The sequence below is a fragment of the Phalangium opilio genome, unplaced genomic scaffold (assembly GCF_054372755.1).
Source record: "Phalangium opilio isolate 3A_F unplaced genomic scaffold, DU_Popi_V2 ptg000344l_1, whole genome shotgun sequence".
NCBI lineage: Eukaryota > Metazoa > Arthropoda > Arachnida > Opiliones > Phalangiidae > Phalangium > Phalangium opilio.
The window spans coordinates 3,188,146-3,212,236 of NW_028324227.1; the positions used below are offsets into that span (position 1 = coordinate 3,188,146).

The 24,091-nt window shown below is 36.4% G+C and overlaps 2 protein-coding genes and 1 long non-coding RNA gene across 5 annotated transcripts in view; 2 read left to right on the forward strand and 1 right to left on the reverse strand.

The window, feature by feature from the left end:
- LOC149610097 (semaphorin-2A-like) overlaps nucleotides 1–12,156 on the forward strand; it is a 115,435-nt gene extending 103,279 nt beyond the window's left edge. For both annotated transcript variants that reach the window (XM_089860162.1, XM_089860161.1), the window contains 13 exons: nucleotides 8,314–8,382; nucleotides 8,466–8,573; nucleotides 8,642–8,744; nucleotides 8,824–8,991; nucleotides 9,100–9,221; nucleotides 9,283–9,391; nucleotides 9,468–9,528; nucleotides 9,600–9,940; nucleotides 10,015–10,136; nucleotides 10,233–10,384; nucleotides 10,566–10,894; nucleotides 11,189–11,298; nucleotides 11,402–12,156. In XM_089860162.1, the coding sequence (XP_089716288.1) occupies nucleotides 8,314–8,382; nucleotides 8,466–8,573; nucleotides 8,642–8,744; nucleotides 8,824–8,991; nucleotides 9,100–9,221; nucleotides 9,283–9,391; nucleotides 9,468–9,528; nucleotides 9,600–9,940; nucleotides 10,015–10,136; nucleotides 10,233–10,384; nucleotides 10,566–10,894; nucleotides 11,189–11,298; nucleotides 11,402–11,458 (1,851 nt within the window). In that variant the 3' untranslated portion in view covers nucleotides 11,459–12,156. The remainder of the gene's footprint in view (nucleotides 1–8,313; nucleotides 8,383–8,465; nucleotides 8,574–8,641; nucleotides 8,745–8,823; nucleotides 8,992–9,099; nucleotides 9,222–9,282; nucleotides 9,392–9,467; nucleotides 9,529–9,599; nucleotides 9,941–10,014; nucleotides 10,137–10,232; nucleotides 10,385–10,565; nucleotides 10,895–11,188; nucleotides 11,299–11,401) is intronic.
- On the reverse strand, nucleotides 11,757–13,621 carry LOC149610098 (uncharacterized). Its single transcript, XR_016376951.1, has 2 exons — nucleotides 13,424–13,621; nucleotides 11,757–12,270 (listed from the first exon to the last, which is right to left on the reverse strand). It is a non-coding gene; the product is annotated as an uncharacterized LOC149610098 (long non-coding RNA).
- A 168-nt stretch (nucleotides 13,622–13,789) lies between these two features.
- Nucleotides 13,790–24,026, forward strand: LOC149610099 (zinc transporter ZIP12-like). 2 transcript variants are annotated; one of them, XM_089860159.1, is made up of 14 exons: nucleotides 13,790–14,217; nucleotides 19,431–19,937; nucleotides 20,374–20,748; nucleotides 21,331–21,538; nucleotides 21,615–21,668; nucleotides 21,711–22,066; nucleotides 22,177–22,348; nucleotides 22,420–22,589; nucleotides 22,660–22,824; nucleotides 22,888–22,989; nucleotides 23,048–23,150; nucleotides 23,209–23,361; nucleotides 23,434–23,621; nucleotides 23,688–24,026. In XM_089860159.1, exons 2-14 carry the CDS (start codon nucleotides 19,707–19,709, stop codon nucleotides 23,814–23,816), a joined length of 2,406 nt encoding a protein of 801 aa, XP_089716285.1. In that variant the 5' UTR covers nucleotides 13,790–14,217; nucleotides 19,431–19,706; the 3' UTR covers nucleotides 23,817–24,026. The 2 variants fall into 2 exon arrangements, with proteins under 2 accessions (XP_089716285.1, XP_089716284.1); XM_089860158.1 differs by having other exon boundaries at nucleotides 13,835–14,217; nucleotides 21,615–22,066.
- The last annotated feature ends 65 nt before the right edge of the window (nucleotides 24,027–24,091 follow it).

Genomic DNA, 24,091 nt, shown 5'->3' on the forward strand with positions numbered 1-24,091 from the left:
AAATACGAGTTTTATATCTTGGATTTTTGGGAAAGAGGAAAGGCTAATATAGTAAATGGAAAATTCAAAGGAACGTTTGAAGTTTAATTTAAAGAATGAAAATTTGTATGTCTATATAGGGAGGGGTCATACGTAAAACACTCATATCAATCTTAACTTGAAAACAGTGACACGGACGGCAAAATATCATAGAAATTACATTTTAAACTCAAAATCGCAAAAAGAATATCCCCCTTAACATATCAGAAACACCCTGTATTGTGAGATTAGAAAAGGTGCCGCGGTATAACGATAAAGTGTATGATATTTCAACAATGCTCATTCTCTCGAAAATTAATTGAAATACAAAATATCGAACTTTAAATCTTAGTTCAACGGAAACTATAACGTCGATAATTTTGTTTATTCCGTTCCGTTCTTGATTTCCTCTCGTATCATTAATTTGATAAAAATAATACACTTTCCTTAGTCTTGTTCATAGCTACCCCCTCGAGAAATCACTTGTATTATATAAACTAAATTTTATTCGTTATTCCAATCAAACGAACCAATTAGCGCGATTTTCGAGTATTGTTTTATCTTAAGTAATAAATGGGAAAATATACGCCAAAATGTAATAACATTTCCAATCGAGCTAGAGGAGAAACTTGATTTTGTTTAAAAGGGCATTTGAAAATTCGACGCCTCTTCCCCTATCCAGCCTCTTTTCTGTTAAACAAATATAAAGCGGAGAAATCAAAATCCTCTGTTCATTTCTAAGCTAAGGCTGTGTTTTCCCTAAGGGGGTGCCTGTAGTGGGAGGATGGGTTCCCAAAAGTGTGACACGAGGTCGCGAGATGAAGGAACTCTCCTTACCCGCTTCTGGAAAGTATTTGTGATGACGCGGGAGACTCCGTCGGGGATGTTGAGCAAATTCTCCCGCGTAAACCCGGTAGAACCAGCTCGATTGATGTTGATGATGTATAAGCTTGCCGTCGCCTAGTTCTCCGGCCAGTACCGTCTTGATTATTATGAAAGCCTTATGCAAGGAGGATAACGCGTCCCTACCTAAACTGGAGTAGAAGTTTAGAACCCTAATTGAGAAAGGTTAAGTGCCTGTTTTTAAATTTCATTTTGTAAGATTTATCATGTCGCAGATGTAATTTTATAATTCGCCTCCTTTTAGCCTTTGCCTTGTACTCCTTGTTCTGTTCTTCCCTGGATCGTTTTGTCCCAGTCTGATAACGATTAAGGTACGCCTAGGGTTAAAGCAAGCCTAACGTCAGAAATCGTTGATGCTTTGGATTGGGTAAGGTTGAAGGGGAGAAGCGTGGCGTACGTTTTACACGCGGCGGCGATTGCTCGCTAATTTCTCCTAAAAGCGCCGCCGTCTACGTCCTGAAGCCTCCCTCTCTTATTATTCCTCTTCCAATCTATATTTGTTTGTCGCTAATTAAGGTCTAAGGCCACCGGTCACCCTCCCGTGTATACGCGTTAAAGGTATAATTTCTAGTCATTCCCTAAAGCGAGTACCGTCTCTCCTCCGCTTTGTACCATCTTCCCTCTGCCTCTTCCATCCCACATTCTCTAGCAGACTAGCTCCGCTCGCAAACATTTCGAGTGGAAAATAGACCGAATGCGTTTTCAATGGAACTCGTTTAACGGCTCAATAGCCGATTTTGTTGGTGTATAAATCGGATGCCCCTTCCACTTCCTTCCGTCTCTTCCCCCCCGCTCCTCCTCGGCTTTTTCTATTTGACCAAAGAGAAATTCTCTAGAGTGAGAACCATCTTTTAAAATCGCCGAGTGTATATAGAGATATAGAGGGAAAACAAACATACAGGGATCTTTAGATAAAAAAACCTACATTGATAGTTTCTATAAGTTAGAAATAGCTCGTGGAATATTGCACGCGCATTTTTGAAAAGCAAAATGTTCACGTGACTGACTCCGACTCGCCATTCGAAATGTTATTTCTGCAGAAAAACGTATTCAGCTTTTTTATTTGTGATGTAAACTACCCCCTTACTTTAGAGACATTGGCGGTATTTTCGAGATAAATTAAGGGAGTTTTTATTTGTGGACCCAGTTACGCATATATAATAAATTTCAGTTAATATTCCGAGAAAATGTTTCAAATACTCTGTGTGTAAAGTTGATCAAACTCCAATTAATTAGGCTTAGCTTGAAACGCGGATCCATCTATATCATTAGTTTGACAAGTATTGTAAAGCGGTGAATCGTAAATTAGGTAAATTCCACTAATAACACTGAATCTAATCTATTTCAAAGCTTCATTTGAATTACAAGTTAACCAAATACGTAAATTATATATTTTTGATCTAGCATGCATCGCAGTTTCACACACCCGTCATCTCTATCTACTTTTTTATTTATTAAAATTTCTATCATTTCAATTTAATCAAATGTCTGTTACTTGAAGTAAAACAGTTCAGTTGCAATGGTATGGGGCCATGAATTGTTGCATTTATATAAATCACGACTCGTTTGAACCAGAAATAAAATGAACAACACGGAACAAAGAGGATCCAAAGTGTTCTTAATATACACTTTATTCTTTCACACTGATCTCCCTTTTTTACCGACCTGACATTATGCCTAGGAACGACGCGACACTGTCAAATCTGGACTACGGCCGGTCAATACCTTCTAGACGCGGGGCTTATACATCGAGATTGTATACAATATACAATATATTCTGGGTAAGGCCAAATAATAGCGCGAAGATTATAATATAATAATACAGTGTACGCGTCGAATCAAGCGGCGGTTATGATTGCTTGTGTACATATACAGTCGGCAGAGAACCGGGGGACCAACAATAACGGCTGATGCTGACATCTCAGTCCCGTCATATCCGTGTAACCCAATAGGCTGACGTCCCTAATTAAATTGACCGGTGCGTAGCCAGAACCTAGACTATTATAAGCCTCAGTGCCAAAAGCTAACTAGAAAATAGACAAAAATGACAGAAGAAAGAGAGTAAACCAAAACTTTTTCCTCGTCGTCTCTACCAGTGTGTTTCATAAATTTTAGAGAAGTTATGGTTAATTAACTGAGGTTTACCTACCGTCTGTTGCCAAGACCCTTGTGAATCGAGAGAGAATGGCTTAAACTTCGAAACTAGTTCAAACTATAACACAACTTAGAGATGAGAAAGTTGGACGAAATTTCATATTCATATTTAGTGAGAACAGTGTAGTATGAAACTGTGAAACTTCTCTTTTCTGTAAGAAATAAGTTCTCTAAAGGTGTTCAAAATGTAGTCTCCTTAGCTTATTGTCAGGTATGCCAGCTCAGTTAGGTTATCAGTTCCGAAATTGTACAACATCGCACAGATAGAATATTAACACGTGAACAAAGTGTAGTGATACCAGAGAAACTTGGTGGCCTTATAAGTTGGCCGAAACTCTTTGACCGGGCGCCTATTGTCTACAAAAAGAGCAGATGACGCGAAGAAGTTGAGTGTGTCTCCTCCCTTCCATTCTTGTACATACGTATATATCGCTCTCGATCTCTCTCTTTTTTCTTCTGTTCTTCTTCTTCTGTTACCCTTTTCTCCTCGGTGCTGTCTCTTGCATCCGGCGTGGCTCCGACCATCTCCCGTTTCACATCCCATTTTTATCCAGCGCGCGTATCCTTCTTCTCCTCCTCATTCTCGATGCCATCCTCTCCACTCTACCAGCGCTTTCTCAGAAATTCTACCAGAATAGAGGCTACAAGCGCGTCATCAGAAACAATGGGATGACTAAAACGGAAAAGATCCCAACGTTACCGAGCAAAAATATACGCTTCGAATAACATCGCGCGCGCCGGAAGCTTTCAAAATGAGTCTCGGATTTTAACTTGATTACCATCTTACTTTATTAAGAATAATTTGTATCGAGGAAAATGTTTTAGGCTTAGTACCATTGTTAATCAGATTCCGAAAATTGTTTTTCATTTTTACTTGGAAGGCACGCGGTTCTCTTTCATCACGGAAAGAATATGGTTTTTAAAAAATAAAGTATGAATAATTAATGCACATTATCTAATCTGGAATTTACCCTGTAATTACGCATATCATTGCTGGCATAAGTTGATAAGATATGTTCCCATAAGTTTGTCACTGGTTACAAACTGGAGCTTATCATGAAGTGAAACGTCATAGATACTCGTAAAGCGACGCCTGGTGAGACGCAGGCAAAAGCGTAGTACACACTAAATAGGAAGATGGACTAAAAAAACCGAGTGTAGTCAATTCTCGCTTGTCGTTCTCGAACTAGCTAGCCTGAGATGTAAGTCTATAGCATTACGAATGGTATACGTAGTGTCATACTTATGGAGCATATCTTATAAACTTATATTGCTTTTAAATTTCCAGACCTGGGAATGTACGAATGGCCATATTAGGGCTAAATGAGCTTACACTTTATGCCTGAGTTATTCGTTATAAGTTTGCCAGTATGTCGGTTGTTTGAGGAAGTCGAAAATGTTCCATTTTTTAACTCTTTTTACCACTTATGGCTCTTGTTCTTTTTGGCCATCTCGCTTCTATTTTGGGCCGCGCACTTTATATAGGCACTTCATTTTTGTTTTTCTCTCTGAAAGGGCCTGGTTTACTTTAGCTAATGTACTTTTATTTTCCTCGCTCGCATTAGCGCTGGCGGATTTTTTTCCTCCGCAACCTCTTGAAAAAGAGAAACTCCATAAACAGATATTGAAGAGTCCCCATCGTCTAGTCTCTATATGAGAATTTCTATCGAAGCGAATAAAAGAAACGCAAACGAAGCACATCTGAACTTCTTTTTTATTTTTCGAGGACGGGGGTACCATGGGCCTATATTCAATAGATGTTTATATACCAGTACTCGACGGTATCCATCATATTGGTTCATGTACCGACGGATTTAGTTTTTTTTTTCTTTTTCGTATTATTCGATCATAGATTTGGCAAACCCACTCGTGATATAACTAGGAGTTTTAACGACGTTGTACTCATGTTCATCCATTCAGTCTTGATATTTATACTTCCTTGTACTACTGTATAATAATAAAAATTTAAAACGCAATTTTGTAAGTTCACGGATAAGCTTATATATATTTACGAACCAAAGTTTACAAAATACTTTTTGGAAGATTGGTTTTGAGCAAGTTATAGCGGAACAAAAATGCAATAAGCTAGGACAGGAAAACATAGAAGAGACGCGGGGAATTCTCAGTGCGCGACAATGATACTTATAGATGTGGGAGGGGTTTGTATCATACGTTCTCCTTCCCAATTAAAACTTCGTGAAGTGGAGATGAACATGAAGGAATTCCCATTGCCACTTTTATTTATTTCTTAGCTAGGTGTGTATCATCAGTTTTATTGTTGAGTCTTTTTCGTGTCTAAATTTGACTTTTAATCAATTAACATTATCGAGGCTTGGTTGAAAACCAGAGGATAATCTTTGTCGAGAAGTCTAGTTGAAGATATGTCATAACAGACTGCAGCTCCTAGGATTTTGTTGTTGAGGGGGAAGAAAGATCACGGTGCAAGTTGGCCAGGAACCAGATCTTCCAACCTTCCTGTCCCTGATGCCGATGGATTCAGTTCATTGGAGCGTACACTCTTCCCCTTTTTTCTTGCGCTTTTATTCTCCCTGGTTTCTGTATTGCCAGAAGCAAGTTGCAAAAAAAATTGTTGCTAGAGAAGGGAAGAAGTTTTTTCTTTTGTTTTTTCGTGCCCCGCAGTCTTTTTTTTCTACAAGTATATACGTTCCTCTTGATCCTTTATCCTTGTACCATCTGACCTCTCCTCTACTTTGGCAAATTTCCCTTTCATACGTTAGCCAGGCCACTATGAATGATTAGATCCTAGGGTCTAAAATATCAAAAAGGCATCTTAGAGTGGTTTTTTGACGTATTTTTATTCACTTTAATATTCTTAGACTTGTTCTTCCTCGGTATTTTAAAACAAAAATGAAAAAAAACGGGAAAATTCTGTCTGATCAACAGACAGAATTTTCTAGAGCAAGAGGAATGTTTCGGTATAAAAAACAACATGGAGGCTTTTTGGTAATGGCCATTCAATTCCTCATAATTTAGCTCTCTATGGTTTGTTATGCTCTTATTAGGTCATCGTAGTCTTGCTGTTTTGTCATAAAATATACTCTTAAAAAATGCAATTTTATATCACTCAAAAGATAGAATTTCATCGATTACAGATAGGCCTACCTGGAGAAGAAAAAACCTGGCGGATCGTGAAACCAACATCTTCCATATTAGAGGAGAAACTAAAATGCATGCATCTTACTGTCCGATATTCTTTTCTTCTTTCCACCAATCTCATCTGTACTTTTTTTCCTTTTATCCAACTATAGCAAGCCTACATTTTGCCAGAGTAGTAGGCGGAGTACTGTTATTTCTGTTCTTGTCCATCAGTACAGAACAGCAAAGAGCTTTCCTTGTTCCTCGGAAGAAGATGAGCGTTAGAAGCTTGGGAGAAAGTAGAGAGTGTGGGATCGGGGAGGCGGACTGAATGTCACTTCTGTTTTTTTTTTTGTGTGTGTGTGTGTGTGTACCAAAGAGACGGGGTTGAATCGGATGGAGACTACATGCTAGAAAGAGGATCTCGTAGCCCCAGGGTCAAATAATTTCTCTCTCTCTTACTTATTGTAGGCATTGTCTGGGTAATACCTGAAAAGGTTTTTTGTATTGAAAATTTGACAAAAATTGAAGAGACGAGTGAGAGCTGTGTTCAGAAAAAGTTTTTAAATTTTGAGTCTTTGTTTCAGAGGTTTTAAGACTAGTTGTACACGTTTTTGAAAGAGGTATCAGACATACATTGAGTTCCCATGGCGTATTATTATAATCACATCAGACTACAAATGTTTATTTAGGTATAGTACTTTAGGTCGTCCCACTGGTACTTGAATGAATTCGTTGGAAATTTGTATTGAGACTACAAATTGATTTGATTAAAACGAAAACCATATATATCGTCTGGCACTCTTTAAGTGCAGGGATCCAGTACTTCTGGGGCGCCAAAATACCTAATAGTAGCCGTTAAATATATCCCAGACACGTCTGCGAGTGCCAGTGCCAGTCCCTGCTAGCAAGCCGTCTTTCCCCCAATTTATTTTTATTTTTTAGTTTTATTTCTTTAGGCGTTTTTCCTTTTTTGTTCTTCGCAACCATCTTCCTTCTTTTTCGGTGATGGAGAGTTATGGATGAAATTTTTTTACTATATATTTTCCTCCTGCCTTAACCCTCCTGAGACTTACATATTGACGTCTCGCATTAGGAGCTAAAAGTAGGAACAAGATGGCCAATGTGTTGCTTGGTTCCATAATCTCTACCCATTAAAGACAATGTTAATCTACTTCTACAAAAACTAATTTACCATTTTAAAGTATCAACACTGAAAGGAAGACTAATTCGGTTCCTAGTTATTTCTACATCCCGGTATAGTTACTACAGGCGGGTGCAAATTAATAGTCTTCGTCGTAGGATATGGCTAAAAAGAGGAGTGTGTGTGTGTACAGGGTCTAGAATCTTACGGGGATTGTGTAAAAATAGGGGCCAAAAAGCCCGGCGGGTGTCATCTATCTCTAACCGTTGATCCACTCTGTACTATCGGTAACTTTCAAACCGTATAAAAAAGGAGACAAAAACGCCTATATGATCCATCAGAAGAGTACGAAGAGAAAATGAGATTAAATTAGAACAAAAGGATAATTTATTTTCATTTTGCGCCTATTTTATGTCAAAATCTCTTAAACATTTCTAATAATTTATACTTCAATAATCGTTTAGCATCCCTTAATTGTCCGTCCAATCAATGGGATCTATTCTAGTAGAATATTTATTGAAATATACTGGAGGATGGTGGGGATTTCAGGTACATTTATTAAATTACAATAAAGGTCATCGGTTAACTTTAGTCCGAGTTGTAACTTGTTCATAGGGATCAAATTGATTCCTCTGAGACGACTAAGAAGTCCATTATAATTTAAAGTAAAATAATTCTCTGTCCTGATATATTAGCTTTTTTAAAGGTAACTTTTTAGCGAGAGACGAAAATTCCATTTGAGTTCGTCAATGTTTTAAAATTTTCGGATTGTTTTTTTATAAATAGCTCGTTAAATTTCAAAAAATCAAATTTTTTAATTATTTTAAAAGGGACGAAAAGTTGTTGTGCTTCGAAAACCCATTTTCAATTAATAATTCTAGATTTATTTATTAAACCTTGTACCCATATCTTTCCTTTTAAAATAATTTATAACATTGCTCCTACAATAGTTGCTAATTCTTTCTATATTAACTTACTATCATATCGTTTCTTTATAGGCTGATTCATTGATGGTGGCTCCTCAAGCCGAAGCTGTTAAAAACTGTGTAAACAAAGGAAAACCCGAAGTAAGTCAATGCTAATTTTCATTCAGATTAAAACTAAATTTTAATCTAAATTGAATTAACCTATAAAATTCTACTTAAACTAGCAATACGATTGCCATAATCATATTCGAGTCATCCAACCAATCGGTGATGGAACTAAAATGTACGTTTGTGGAACTTACGCTCACGACCCTAGAGACTTCGTTTTTCAAGTAAAATACTTAAAAAGTAATTCTTTAAAAAAGTGAGATGTTTTCTAATGTTTCCACTTCATAAATAGGTCAGCGGTACAAATATGACCGTGGTTAATTATCCCGGTACTGGAAATGGAGCTGCCAAATGCCCTTTTGACCCCGAAGACAACGCTACTGCAGTTTGGGTTGGTGAGTTGAAATTTTTGGGTTTTCATTTATTTATCCCTCAATAGATACTTAAATGTTTTAATTTATGACTTCGTTACAGAACACGGCAATCCTGGTGGATTGAGTGGTCTATACAGTGGCACTGTAGCCGAGTTTAGTAAAGCCGATACTGTTATATTTCGCACCAGTCTTTATAACCTAAACAACAATGACACGCCAGCTTATCAATTTAAAAGAACAGTCAAGTACGACTCGAAGTGGCTTGACAGTAAGTGATTTCCGTGTATTTATAATTGGGGCAAAAACGAATATGGTCCACTTATTCCCTATAATTTTATTATGACAATTCATGACATGTCTTTTTTATCATTTACAGAACCCCAATTTGCTGGCTCTTTTGATATTGGAGAATTTGTGTTTTTCTTTTTCCGTGAAAGTGCGGTGGAATATATTAATTGTGGAAAGAATATATACTCTAGAGTGGCTAGAATATGCAAGGTGAGTACTTTTAAACTTGTGACGTATTTGATGACGGACAAATTAATTGCCAATCACACAGAGCGATGTTGGAGGCAGGAATATTCTCAGCACTAATTGGGCATCGTATTTAAAAGCCAGGTTAAATTGTTCAATTCCCGGCGAGTTTCCATTTTATTTTAACGAAATTCGTAAGTTGTCGAATTTGAATGTTTTTGAATAAAAGTGGTAAAGATTTGATTTTGAAAACTTATATTTACTATTCAGAAAATGTATACAAGCACCCTGATAATGATAAGAAATTTTACGCCATTTTCACAACCAACACGTAATATAATTAACAATTTTAAAATACGTAATTAGGCTATATTTAATTATATGTTTTATTTTCGCTTGAAGGAATGGGTTGGTGGGGTCAGCCATATGCACTTACAGTTTGGATTCAATCCAGAAAGTGTTCAATGGAAAATTCAAGGAACAAGCTGGTTCTTCCTCCGCGTGGTTACCCATTCCAAATAATAAAGTTCCGGAACCAAGACCAGGGTTATGCGTAAACGATACTCAGACTCTGCCAGATTCAGTGTTAAATTTTATCAGAGGACACCCCTTGATGGACTCCGCTGTTGCCCATGACAATGAAAAGCCAGTATTCTACAGGAAGGACGTCATTTTCTTGAAATTGGTAGTTGAGAACATTGAAGTTGACGGAATTCCTTACACAATCTACTACGTTGGAACTAGTACGTTAAAAGATTGTAGTTTTTCTCGGCATTTGAAGTGCTTTAATCACCGTATGATACAATTTGCCTTACAGACGAAGGTTACGTATACAAGCTTGTCGAGTGGTTTTCGAATGGCGTTGAGCACTCAAACCTTGTAGACATCTTTGAAGCAACTACACCCGAGCCTGTCCGCGCCATGGACATATCCTCAAAGGTAAATACTAAATACAAAACTTTTTATGTTTAAACTGACAATTTTAATGGCTTATAAATTTAATTCTTGGCACTAATTGTTTTTCCTCAACTTCAGCATAAATCTCTGTATGTGGGTTCTGATCAATCAGTGAGACAATTTAGTCTCGTGATGTGCAAAGCTCGATACGAAAATTGTCTTCAATGTATTCAAGACCCGTACTGCGGATGGGATAAGGAACGTAATGAGTGCAAGGCTTTTGTTACTGGGTAATTATATTTATTCTAAATGTGTGCGACTTTTGTTCTAATCCGATTTGAATTGTAAACCGCTGTTCGAAAACTTCGAAATACTTCGATAAAAATTTTATAAAACCATCTATAAGATACGATTTCAAGAATACGTGAAAAGTATTGCACATGACTAAATTTTGAATCAATTTTCTTGAAGGCTTCTACAAGATGTTACCAACGCAACTCCCGGAATCTGTGATAATAGTGTTAAAAACAAACCTCTGAGGGTTTATTGGGGTCAAAGCGTCCACTTGGCTTGTCCAGTTCATATACCCGATTTGGACATTTTGGGCGTGGGAAATTTGCGTTGGTACCACTACACCCGCGAAAAGGGAAAGTACGAAGTGCAGCAACGAAAAGACAAGTACATCTATACCAGCGATCATGGATTAGTCATCATGTCAATCACCGAACGTGACAGTGGAAGATATGATTGCAAACTTGGAACCAGCACTCTATGCAGCTATAACATCACTGTGGATACAAGTATGTCTTTTTTTTAGTTTCATTTCAAATTTATATTTAACTGCGTGTTATCCTGCTGTTACCATAAGAAACGGTGTTATTATTACTAAGTACATTTACACTTTCCTACATATGATATAACACTGCGTTTTCAATCATCACACGCTTAACATATTTCATCAAGTGAAACTATGTTTTAACTTGAAATAATATATAACTTAACCACTTAATTCGATGTTCAAATGTTATATACTATTATTACGCACATGAAAACGTTTGCGCATAATTGATGTGTTCCTTTTTCATTCAACACAGAGACCTGTAGCGCCCCGACTGAAGCCGACTATCGTAAGATCTACTCCGATTGGTGCCATGAGTTTGAAAAGTACAAAGCTGCCATGAAAACTTGGCAAAATAAACAGGCGGTAAGAAGGCATTAATTAACCTCAAACCCTTCCCCCTGTAAATTAATTAACTAATGCAATTATTTACTTATAAATTAACTAATGCAATTATTCAATTCTACAGAAGTGTCAGGGTTCTCATCCAAATGATGTGACTTACCAAGGAAACATTTCTCTTTAATTAATTGGAGTATACTTCGAGCGCTCTCTAATTACGAGTTGGAATTACGAGAAAATAAATATCTCGTTGCTCAATCTTAAAATAATCCTTGAATTTTACTTCCACCCCATGGAAATATTCTTCACACGCCTGTATAATATAACTATACAATTTACAAACTGTGTAGCGACCCAATTGCTCTAATAAGGAGCTTTTAACAAAATCCTTAAACCTTTTGAGTATTTGTAAATAGGAATAAAAAACAAACAAACAAACATTTTCATCATAATACACGTAGTTATGGAAATAAGAAAAAAGGTATCAGGACATACCAAACCCCAAGCCCTGATAAATAAAAACAAAACCACCCCCAATTCAATAAACATTACATACGCGCGGTAAATCTTAGAATAAAAGTACGTGTTTGAAAGAATTTTTTTATTCGAGAGTAAAGAAACTTAGAGAACTTTGCTATGAGTGCATAAATGTAATATTTAGTTTTTAACTTCGAGAATCATTTTGTTTATCGCATAAAGGTTAACAAGTTTTTTTTATACAATTCATTGGTTCCATTCACAAAACATTTGCAAGGTTAATCGAGGTGTTATTTTTTGTGTTTATTAAATGTTTATTCGTTATCTTTGTAATTCGTAACTTTTTATTATTTATTCTGTCAGTTGTAATTTGTAAACCTTATAATAATAAAAAAAATAACTTGATCAACTTTTATAATGAAAATTAATTTAGATCCGTGATAAATTCACTCGTGGCTGGTTTCTTTCAGTTCCATCATTTGCGCGATATTATGAAGCTGTTCTAGTTATTGTTTGCTGCTAGAAAAAATGTGATTTTGAACGGAGAAAAGGCCCAAAGTGACGTTTACAATGGAGGTAAGGCCCAAAATGACGTTTACAATGGAGGTAAGGCCCAAAATGACGTTTACAATGGAGGTAAGGCCCAAAATGACGTTTACAATGGAGGTAAGGCCCAAAATGACGTTTACAATGGAGGTAAGGCCCAAAATGACGTTTACAATGGAGGTAAGGACCAAAATGACGTTTACAATGGAGGTAAGGCCCAAAGTGACGTTTACAATGGAGGTAAGGCCCAAAGTGACGTTTACAATGGAGGTAAGGCCCAAAGTGACGTTTACAATGGAGGTAAGGACCAAAATGACGTTTACAATGGAGGTAAGGCCCAAAATGACGTTTACAATGGAGGTAAGGCCCAAAGTGACGTTTACAATGGAGGTAAGGCCCAAAGTGACGTTTACAATGGAGGTAAGGCCCAAAATGACGTTTACAATGGAGGTAAGTGTTATGTTTGTAACATATAGATGGCGCCAGCCTCTCCATGTTTAGAAGCTCTGGCTTCTCTCTCTCTCCCCAGCTCTCCCTGAAAAGAAATGTCAGTCGCGCTCTAGCCTCCGTTAGGTACAGCCTAACGCTTTTCCCAAAGCAATTTAACAGTATTAATTATCAATGGAACTAAGCCTTAATAAACTCTGTCTTTAAATAAAAGAACTCAAGTATAAGTTATTAATCCGGCTCTATTTAATACTCGATCGACTCATTAGTATAAGCAAGACAAAGATATTACAGTAAGGACCAAAATGACGATTACAATGGAGGTAAGGCCCAAAATGACGTTTACAATGGAGGTAAGGCCCAAAATGACGTTTACAATGGAGGTAAGGCCCAAAATGACGTTTACAATGGAGGTAAGGACCAAAATGACGTTTACAATGGAGGTAAGGCCCAAAGTGACGTTTACAATGGAGGTAAGGCCCAAAGTGACGTTTACAATGGAGGTAAGGCCCAAAATGACGTTTACAATGGAGGTAAGGCCCAAAATGACGTTTACAATGGAGGTAAGGCCCAAAATGACGTTTACAATGGAGGTAAGGCCCAAAATGACGTTTATAATGCGAAAAAGTGTAAAATGTCTTCTAAGGATTTTTTAGGGAATTTTCTATTTTCTACTCACTTTTTTTAGGGAATATCTATTTTCTACTCATTTTTTTTAGTGAAATTCCTGTAAATTTCTAGTTATTACACTACATTAAAAACTAACGAACGTGTTTTGATCATTTTATTAAAATAATTTCGAGATTATTTATTATTAAAACGCGTATCAACTTTGCCTTCAGAAATAAATAATTGCGAAGTAATTGTATGCCATGATTAATTTCCCTCGACGCCCGCCGAAAATATCGCTATCCCAAATGAGAATGAGTCAGATTAGAACTTTGAAAGCGGGCAGGCCCACCCCGCCGAAATTAAGACTTAAAACCGGTCTTCGAGAACCCATCTTACCCGCCTCAAAAACTCTCTAAGGTCGAACCCAAGCAACCCAGCGCTTTGTTACTACTATAACCGGCTATCCAGCCCATTCTACCTCGAGGTGTATAAGCAGTAGTGAATGCTTGGTGCGCTATAGCTGGCGGTAACTCTACTCCCTTTCAAAACGTCTTTAACATTCGCGAAAACAGTGTGTGTTCTGCTTAAATGAAAAGGGGCTTACTTTATTAGAGAAAGCGAGTGGAACAACGTTCATGGTTACGCTCGACTAGTTAGTTGTATTTCTTCCCCTCTCCCAGAACGGAGGGAGACGCTACAGGGTCATTGTTTCGTTTAAATTTGAGCGAGAAAGGGGTTCTCATAACCAGGCAGTCTAGGAAAGACTTTAGCCACGCTCTTGTTTGTGTCTGTGCTTCCATCGATACCAACCGGATATACCTTGTCCTTAACTGTTGGAACTGAGTGTCATGCTGTAATTGGGTGAGTAACAAACTGATTATTTATTTTTATTGGTAAAATCAATACTTAGTTGCTGGCTTTTAGATTATTAAATAGGTAAAAAATGTAAAAAACATCATTTCAGTCACTTGGCAACTGTTGAAAATTAGACTTAAGTATAATCTTTGGAATATTCCACAGAAAAAACACGTTTTTTACTGTGCCCTCAAAGTGCAAAGTTTAATAGCCCGTTACATAAAAATCCGTACGTTGCCGGGGAGCGGAGAAGATATGTGTTCTAAATATGTTGAAAACGGTTTCCTTAGCGCAAATGTCATAGACACTACATTTTCGACTCAAAATTGTCCATAGAACATCTACCTTAATTTCTGACAGACCTTTCAGAAACATTCAGAAAATCGTGCGAATATTTTACAATAAATTTCGACCCAATCACCAGTCGTTCAATGTTTTTAATTCATGTTAATTTACTTCATGGTCACTTTGTCTAGAAAAATTTCAATATTAGTATCCTGTAAGTAAATTTCCCTCTCTATAAATAATGACAACTAAACTTTATGATAATTGGCTATGGGTATCGTAAATTTCCAGATGTTAAGATCCGGGTTTCACAAGTGAATGCAATATATAAGATATTTGCATCAATTGCCTAGACTTCTACATAACATAGCTATATTTTTTTTCGAAATAAGTTTTTCTCGAGTCGAACAAAACATAATAGCAAAGACAGGTTTTCTTAACGACTTTTGACAGCGCCAGCTCACTGTTCAGTAAAAGATTCTCTTAAAACAGGAAGGAGGGGGAAGAAGAAACCGAACGTTTTTAGGTCAAAAAGAAATTGACAGAGAAACAATTAAAGCCCCCGGGCCAAAGAATTAAAGAAGATGGTGCAACACGGGCTACATATAGACGCGCCATTTTTTTACCGCTTTCATTCAAGGGGTTTAGTTTGAAAAAGGTGAAAAACTTAGCCTTTCTCAAAATTATTCGTGGCTTTCATAGATAAGATCTTATAATGGGGTTTTTTTGATATTATTGAGCAATTGGAACATTTTTTACACAATATTCCAACTAAATTAGCTCATTTTCATAAGAAAGTACTAAAAATGTCTCTTAAATTTTGACTACCTCTTTAAAAATGAGGTTATTATTAAAAGTTTATAAGATATGTTCCATAAGTATGCTAGAGACTTACAGCTCGAGCTAGTTCGAGAACGACAAGCGAGAATTTGACTACACTTGGTTAATTTTGCAGTCCATCTTAGTATTTAGTCTGTACTAAGCCTTTGAAAGCGCCTCATCAGGCGTTTGTTTACGAGAATCCATGAAGTTTTACCAACGTCACTTCATGACAAGGTCTCAGTAACCAGCGACAAACTTATGGCACATATCTTATGAACTTTTGATGTTATATAGCGTTGAAACCTTTAACCTCCCGTATAGAAAAACTAGGAAATGTTCTCAGGCTCAGGAGAGATCCTTTAACTAAAAAAATATCCCTTACTAGAATCCACCATTAGAAGTTCAAGTAGAAAACCTACTTTTCCCCATGTTAAAGCTACTCCTTCCAAAATTATACTTTAGATTATGGTGTTAATGTTATGAAATCTGAGGAAAACATTGATTTTAGTGATGGGCGTTTAAATATTGCACAACATTACAACAAATTCGCCACCGTCTCCCACGGAATTATCAGGGCCAACCAACACTTATGGATAAAAACATTTGAGTTTCACAGGCTTGGAAAAAAAAACTTTGATCTCGATTTTCAAGGGCACCAGACTTAAACCGCCGGGCGTTTCCATCACGGGTTTTTCTTTCAAGGATGTAATAATTTTTTTTTTATTAAGCCAAAATTTCCCTCCGTATTTTAATAACTCGCCTTTTAAAAGCGAGTTTTAAGCGATCGAAATTTGCATACCTGTCAGACACGAATGATAAACGTAACTTAATTATATTATGACGTAATTAGCAGACGGAAAAACTGTTTATACGACTATAAGTCAAGTTTCAAACTTTCGAGCAATTAAACGAAATTGAAGCGGATTTTTTTTTATTTTTCATTCTCAAAATTGGAACATCAACCCAACCGAGAAACGGAGATATTTGAATAATAGCCTTATCGTTTCATTAACCAATATGGTTTAACTTAAAAGAAAATTAAGGCCGTTAAGCTCGACCTATTGTCTTTACGATAACTCGGTTAGTTTGTAATGTTCATGGTACGGTAACCATAATCACTCGTATAAGCTCGTAAATATTATTAAAATTTTGTAAAATTTTCACGTTTTGACCTGTATCACTCGCTCTGAAGAAAAATTATATATTTTTTCTTTCATTTTAAATATAGGTTACAAAAATAATCAAAAACAACTGTTTTACGAATAAGAATAAGATAAATAAGTCAATAATTTCCATGGGGAAATATCGGAAAAACATTAAAAAGCTCCCAAGCTAAATTTTCTCACGACAAACGCATTATTTATTTTACCATATAAACTTATAGTTTGATTTGAACGAACCTATTACTATTACTAACTCGAGAAGTAGAGGCTACATTGAGCGATCCACCGACCAGTGTCAGCAAAAACAATTACAGTATACAGGTGCTTTGTTTGGGACGTTAGTTTATAGCTGAGTTTAAAACTAGTGGCATAAGTTTGAAAGTCGGGTAAATACGTTAATGGAGGTGTGTTGTTATCGAGTAAAACATGATTACCCCAACATTTACGTGTAATTTATCAAAACTTCAGTATAAGCGAACGCGGATCATACAGAGTAAGTAATATCATAAGTTCTTAAAGTATGTTCCATAAGTTTGTAGGTATAGGTTGCGTCATACTTATCTGTGACATGGGAACCAATCTTCCATAAGAAAATTAACATTACGGTAATGAGCAGTGTCATACTTAACAGTATTATGTCACTTGTGGTAGTGATAAAGCATTTTCCCCACCTGCTTGTCGAAGCAGGGAAGCTATATTCTCCTAGGTTGAACAGGATCAGGCTAAAATTCCAGCAAGTACAAGGCTAAGTTCATTCTTATCTCTATATAGCTACACGTACACGCGCCTAAAATGGGGAGGCTTAATCTATCTATTATTCCAATAGTAGATTTTTGAAAAAGTTTTAACGAATTATTATGCTTATTCAAGACAGTTTTTACTTGATGATTTAAGTTTCGCGTGTTAGCTGCTTAATCCATGAGTGAATTTAACTGAAAACGTGACTTTTCACGGAACAACTGAACATAACAAAGACGCGTGTACACTTTCGTAGTTGTGTATTGTTATTAACAAAAGAATGCAGAAAAAGTATAGCTGAGTGATTATTTCAAGTTGTCAACCACCTAACGTTAATTTTACGCTTATACCGCTATAATAAGAAAGAGGTTTAATCGTTAGTAACGCTTTGACAATCGTTTCGTGTTATAAGTAACTTTCGTTTAATACAATATTTTGTATTGTCAGAGTTCAAATAGTCTAATGCTCATTCACTGCGCCCCAACGGTTCGCTTACCGCCTACCTTATAATATTATTCGTATATTATTAAGTCCAAAATTAAGAAGGATTTAGCATGGAATGCAAATAAGGCGTCATAAGATTATGTGAAATTAGACAACTGAAGAATGTAAAGTATAAACATGAATAAAAACAAATATCACTAATATAAACTAATATAATTAAAATTGTTCTATCTATTAGTTAAATTTACACTAACCGATAAAATCGTGGGTTTGCTATATTTGTAAACCATATAGAAATTGTGAGTCTTTCTGAGGGAAGAGAGGGAGTTTTCTTGATTTGTTTTAGCTAATTAAATATGCCGGATGTAAAGAGGAAAATTTTCAAAGCTAACAGACTTTTGACAGCGTGACGAACTTCTGCTCCTCGCATGTTTTACCTAGATTACATAGGTGTATATATGTATAGTTTTCACTGAAGGGATATAGAAAATTCCTCCCCCTTTCTCTGTTAGACTTTATAGACAGTGTTTTCAGTCTCTCTGTGAGTTAAGTTTGTTAGTCTAGTTAGAAGTGATTCAGACTCTTGGCTCTGTGTGTAAACTACGTATACTATTTTTGTTTTATTCAAATAACTCGTTAATAACAAAATTAACAAGATTTATACGATCCCCCAATTAGTGATTAAAGTCTTTTCACGAGTGAAATATATCTTACTCAGCTTAATTGTATACAATTCCTTTTAAACGCATTAATAAACCGATGTTTAAACAGTAGGTATCGAAGGTTAATGAGATATAAAATTTTACAGCGCTTATCGTTTGACGAATTTGAAAGGTTTACACGTTACATTTAAAATCAAAGTGCGCGTTTATTGGAACTTTAAATTTCGACCTCTCGCTCGAATTTCTAAATAATAATGAGGCGTATATAACGCGTATCCAAACAAATTTTTGAAATTTTCAACAAATTCCAGTTCTATAGTTAAAGGAGTATAACGGTATACGAATGATTGTTTTCGGCGAAACGTTTGAGCCACCAAAAGAGTCCGCTTATTATTAAAGATTTTTGATCTCAAAATTCGCCGGTGCGTATCCATTATCTTTTCATTTCGATTATATTCGTTAGAGTATCAGCAACGCGTGTATATTTTGTGTATAATACCGTGCGGTTGAATACGACTCTTGCCATTGCTATGCATGCAGCTGGTATTGGTATAGAAAATACATAAAATATTACGGAGGTATAATCTATAGATTGTTGACGTCCATTAGTTGAAGTAAAACATATTATTGCCTTAAAACCAAAATTAGCAAGCTGGAATTCATCCAGTTTAATCGAAAATAGAACTAAATTATCACAATAAAATTTAGGCAATCCGAGGATCGTTCTAAACTTCAATTTATGTACATCTAGGGTTTTTTGTATGGAATGGTTCCTAGAAAAATATATTAAACTTTAACAAAACTCAAAAACTAAGAGGAAACAGCAGCACGTTTTTGGGCGCTGAGTTATAGACCGTTTGTAGACGGTATACATGTATAGTTCCTGTTTTGTATAAATATAATTTTCTCGGTATCTCCCCGTTCCCAATTTAGCGCGTTTAAAAAGAATCTACATTCAACACGCCTTGTTGACTTCGCGCTTAGGATGTTATTTTCGCCAATTAATTGCTTACAATTAATTCGTCCGCTTATAGGAACGCCATTTCGTAGTAATTTCATTTTCTATCTAACAAATCGTTTTTTCTTTCACTCTATACTTTGTCAGTTCACCGTGGAAACGTCAATCCCCGAAGTCATCGGTCGAAATATCTAGGATTATATCTATCGTATCAATGAAACAATGCGGCGTCTGAAATTCATATCTCGCTCGTGGATATCTAGCTAACGTTATTGCGTAAAAAAATATATTGGAAAACTTGAGATACCGGTAATCTGAGGTATATAAAGAGGCTTTCCCAGTCGGGCTCACTTCCACTGCCACGAAGCCCGTTATAAATTCCGTGGTTGATAAAAGATACACGCTCGTTTATACCTTGTCGCCATGGGTCGGGATACTCGCGTAGCCAAGTTGCTTCTGTTCGCAATTTTGTTTGCCAGTCAAAGTCAAGCGCATATACCGAACAACGATCTCAAGTCCATCTTGGAACTTTTCTCGTTGAAATCGGGCGAAGGAAACATTCCAGTCAAAAAAGCAGTTACGAATTCCATCGAGACCCTCTTAGATAGGTTAAATTGCGTTCAGCAAGGGTTGTCACACCAGGAATGCCTTAAGGTAAGTTTATTCATTTGTACATACACCATCGTTATCAGTGTACAAGTTGTATTAAAGGGATTACGCGTAATCTTTAAAAGCTCTACCCTTGAGAGTTGTAAAATAATCTGTAATACAGGGAGTCTTAGAGTAATTAGCCCATTGTGCACCACCTCCCAAAATCGTATTTTGACAATCACCATTAACATTTTGATATTACCAAAAGTATATACAAATAAAAACAAAAAGTACACTTCATCAACAATTCCCTACCTATGGCTGTACACGACGTGTAAACTCAACCGCCTACAGGAACTAACCAATCAAAAGAGCTTCATGCAAGTTCCAACGAAGTGTACATTTTGTTTTTATTCTATATGCTTTTGATATTTAGTGTAGTGAAGGTTGGGTTCACGTGGACTTTTTCTAATCTCAATCGTGTCCTGTCATATTCTAGTGTCTTAACAGTCCTCATATCTTGAAACTCGTGACGGATAATAACTCCACCGACTCTGAATCGACGAGTCAAGAAAATATCCAACGTCTTAGCGTAATTCTAGTGACTCATGTCCTTCATTTCCGAACGGCGTGCACAAAAGAGGCTGAGGGAAATGTTTGTCAAGAATACGCCGGTTGCAGGGACTCTTTATTGGCTAGTCTCGGATCTATCAAAATTTACGCCAAACAAAACGCCTCATCCACCAAAGGCAGGCTGAACCACCCCGTGGCTCATCAGGCCCACGAAGAGTCTTTCTATGACAAAATCACTGATATTCTAAAAGACGTGTTGCGCAAAATTGAAGCGGTGTACCAACCCATATCACGAACGGATGTAAGTATATTACCACGAATTATTGGTATAAAAAAAACCCACAAAACGGAAATCCGTAAGTACTTCCGTTTTTAATTTTAGGTAAATGAAATTTCACGCTTGTTAAACTTAGTTTCGCTTTTTAAGCAAGGTGTATTTTCCTCATATTTTCAAAAATATCTCCTTTTTCTTTTCTAGTAGCCTTATTATAATTTTGTTTACACTGAATAAGTAGAATACTAGATTTGGGTGAGGAGTTCCCATTTTCAGATAAAATTAAATAAGGCAGACGTAATTATCTATGTATTATATTAGGTTTCGAGATCACCTTTTAATATATATATTTCGAAATGAAATGAAATCACGTTAATCGAAATGTGCAGGTTAATACTTAATGAAAAGTTACATGGATATTGAAAATAATCTGTGATAATAGGTTAAACTTTTGCAATCTTTCAATCCCCTTATCAGTTTATTATCTTGGCAGTCTAGAATAACCGGGGCCCTAGAAATATAATTCCACTGGCCTTAATTTTATCTCGCTAGGTGCGAACGAAATTTGGTACGAGCATAAGTAATGAGATAATATATTATATTTTTAAGTGTTTCAACGCGGAAAAACTCTTGTCCCTACTCGAGATAAATGAGAATTCCACAGCGAAAGACAAAGGGACGGATTTTGAAGAGCGTCTAGCTATCTTGACGGTAAAGAACATATTGGAAGGAAGGTGCATTGACGTCGGGGACGATTTTTTAGAATATCTCTTCAACGAGTTCGGCAATAATTACACGGACACCATAGATAAGAATGGTACGTCTCAGAACATGGTGTTGACACACCCTATCCCTGGCAATTAATTACTACAAGTAGATTTTACCTTAATTAGGGCTTACAAAGCTATTAAGACGTTTGAAAAATGAAGAAGACGAACACGATCATGATCACGACCACGATCATAATCACGACCACGAACATGATCATAATCACGACCACGAACATGATCACGGGAAAGATTCCAGTCATGATCACGGGAATGATTCCACTTATGACCATGACCACGATCATGACCACAGTCACGAGAATGATACCAATCATGATCATGACCACAGTCACGGGAATGATTCCAATCATGATCATGACCACGATCATGAGCACAGTCACGGGAATGATACCAATCATGATCATGACCACAGTCACGGGAATAATTCCAGCCATAATCATCATGACCATGACGATCATACGCCAAATCAACTGGGAAACGCCCCTCACAACCACAGATCAAAAAGACACGCTCCCGAAAAGGAGGAAGATCATGTATACAGTCGTCTCACCGACAAAGTAAGATATATGAAGTGAAGGAGGATTCTATCATCGTCATTCGTGACTTAATATAGTATTATGACACCGATCTGGCAAGAATTTAAGAAACCGATTTTATCGCTTCTCAGTGTTTGGACACTCAGTCGTTGCTAAACAGATTCAGCCACACGTCGACGAAGGACACAATAAATAAGGCCGAGTTTCTTCAGATGTGTCCCGCCTTGGTCCATCAAACTGTAAGCGGCGTTTGCAAAGAAGTTGCAAAAAAGAAGAAGCCAGTTACAATGACAAATATGGAATGTGAGTACTATAACTTAGTAAGGTGTTCCTTCTGTAGTACTGGTAATCAGGTTCTTCAAATGTATTTCCAGTATATGGCTACAGTACAATAGCCGTGTTCATTATCAGTTTGGCTTCATTGGTCGTGGTCATAATTTTACCCATCATCAATAAAAGAATTTACCAGTATGTAATGATGTCCATGATTGGTCTCGGTTTTGGAACCATGGCTGGTGACGCCTTTCTTCATTTGATTCCAGCGGTATGTCAAGGAATAATCCCTCAAACTTTATAAAATTTCGACCAATAACAAATCTCAACTGTATCCACAGGGGCTGGGTATTCATTCTCACGAACCAGATGAAGATGGAGCCCATGATCATGATCATGATCATGACGAGATTCCATCGTATCTATTCCAGCAACTTGCTGTGATGGCCGCCATATATGGAATCTTTCTTTTCGAGACATTGTTGGAAATGTTCACCGGGAGTCACGTATGTTCCTTATATCGTAGTCCATATACAAGTACTTAAGTACTATTAAACTATATATTACAGAGCCATGATGATAATTCACACGGCCATACCCATGTGCCGCAACAAATTCCAAACCCACTTGCCAAGAAGACAGATCCAAAAACGGATTCCGTTATTCAGTTGGTTAGTTTTTGGTGATTTATTTTTTTTGAACCGAATTAATTTTGATTAATTTCTTCAGACTTCAATGAACAATTCTTCTCTAACTATTGACGGTGATAATTTAGAGAAAAACGAAAATTCGAACTTGGAACCTGTTTTTAAAGCACCGGCTTTGTTCTGTGGTAAGTTAGTGAAAATATTGAACTTGGACGGAGTATTAAACATTCAATATCTCTTAAGGATTAACATCTTTGGCTATTGTTATAACAATGGCGGATACAATTCATAATATTGGTGATGGTTTGGCCATTGGCGCCGCGTTTTCATCTAGTGTACAGAGTGGATTATCCACCTCCATCGCCGTTTTATGTCACGAACTTCCGCACGAATTTGGTAAGTTCCGAAATTATATACCTATCACTTCCACTTCAAATAATATTTAACTAATGTTCTTCCAATGTTCAGGCGATTTCGTAATTTTGTTATCTACTGGTTTAAGCTTCAAGAAAGCGTTGATTATAAACTTCATATCCGCATTAAGTTGCTTTATTGGACTTTATATTGGTATTGTATTTGGTGAAGATCCAGTAGCGAGGCAATGGATGCTTATAGTAACAGCGGGAATTTTTCTTTACGTTTCTTTATCCGAAATGGTAATGCAAAAAAATCGTTTGCAAAAGACGAACAGTTTCAGTAATCTAAATATTTTCTTTCTTTAGCTTCCTGAATTAAAACAAAACAAAATGGGCTCGAAATACAAAATGTTCTTCGTAAAAAACTTTGGCATTCTGTTGGGAGTGGGACTGATGGTTGTGATAGCCATATATGAAGAAAAAATAATTATTTAGAATGGTTGCTAAAAATGTTAACTTGGGGAGCGAAAAAGTCAAAGCTACAGTCTGTGATCTCATATAATATAAAGAAAAAAATTATTTTATAATTTTACTATTGTAATAATAATAATAATAATAATAATAATAATAATGTGAATGCAATATACATTCCACATTTACAAAAAAATTTAAATGATTTTACCAATAAAATGTTGAGCATTAAAATTTTATCGTTTTCGCTCCGTCCCTCTCTCCTTCAAGGTTGAAGTGTCCATAAACGACTTTTACAG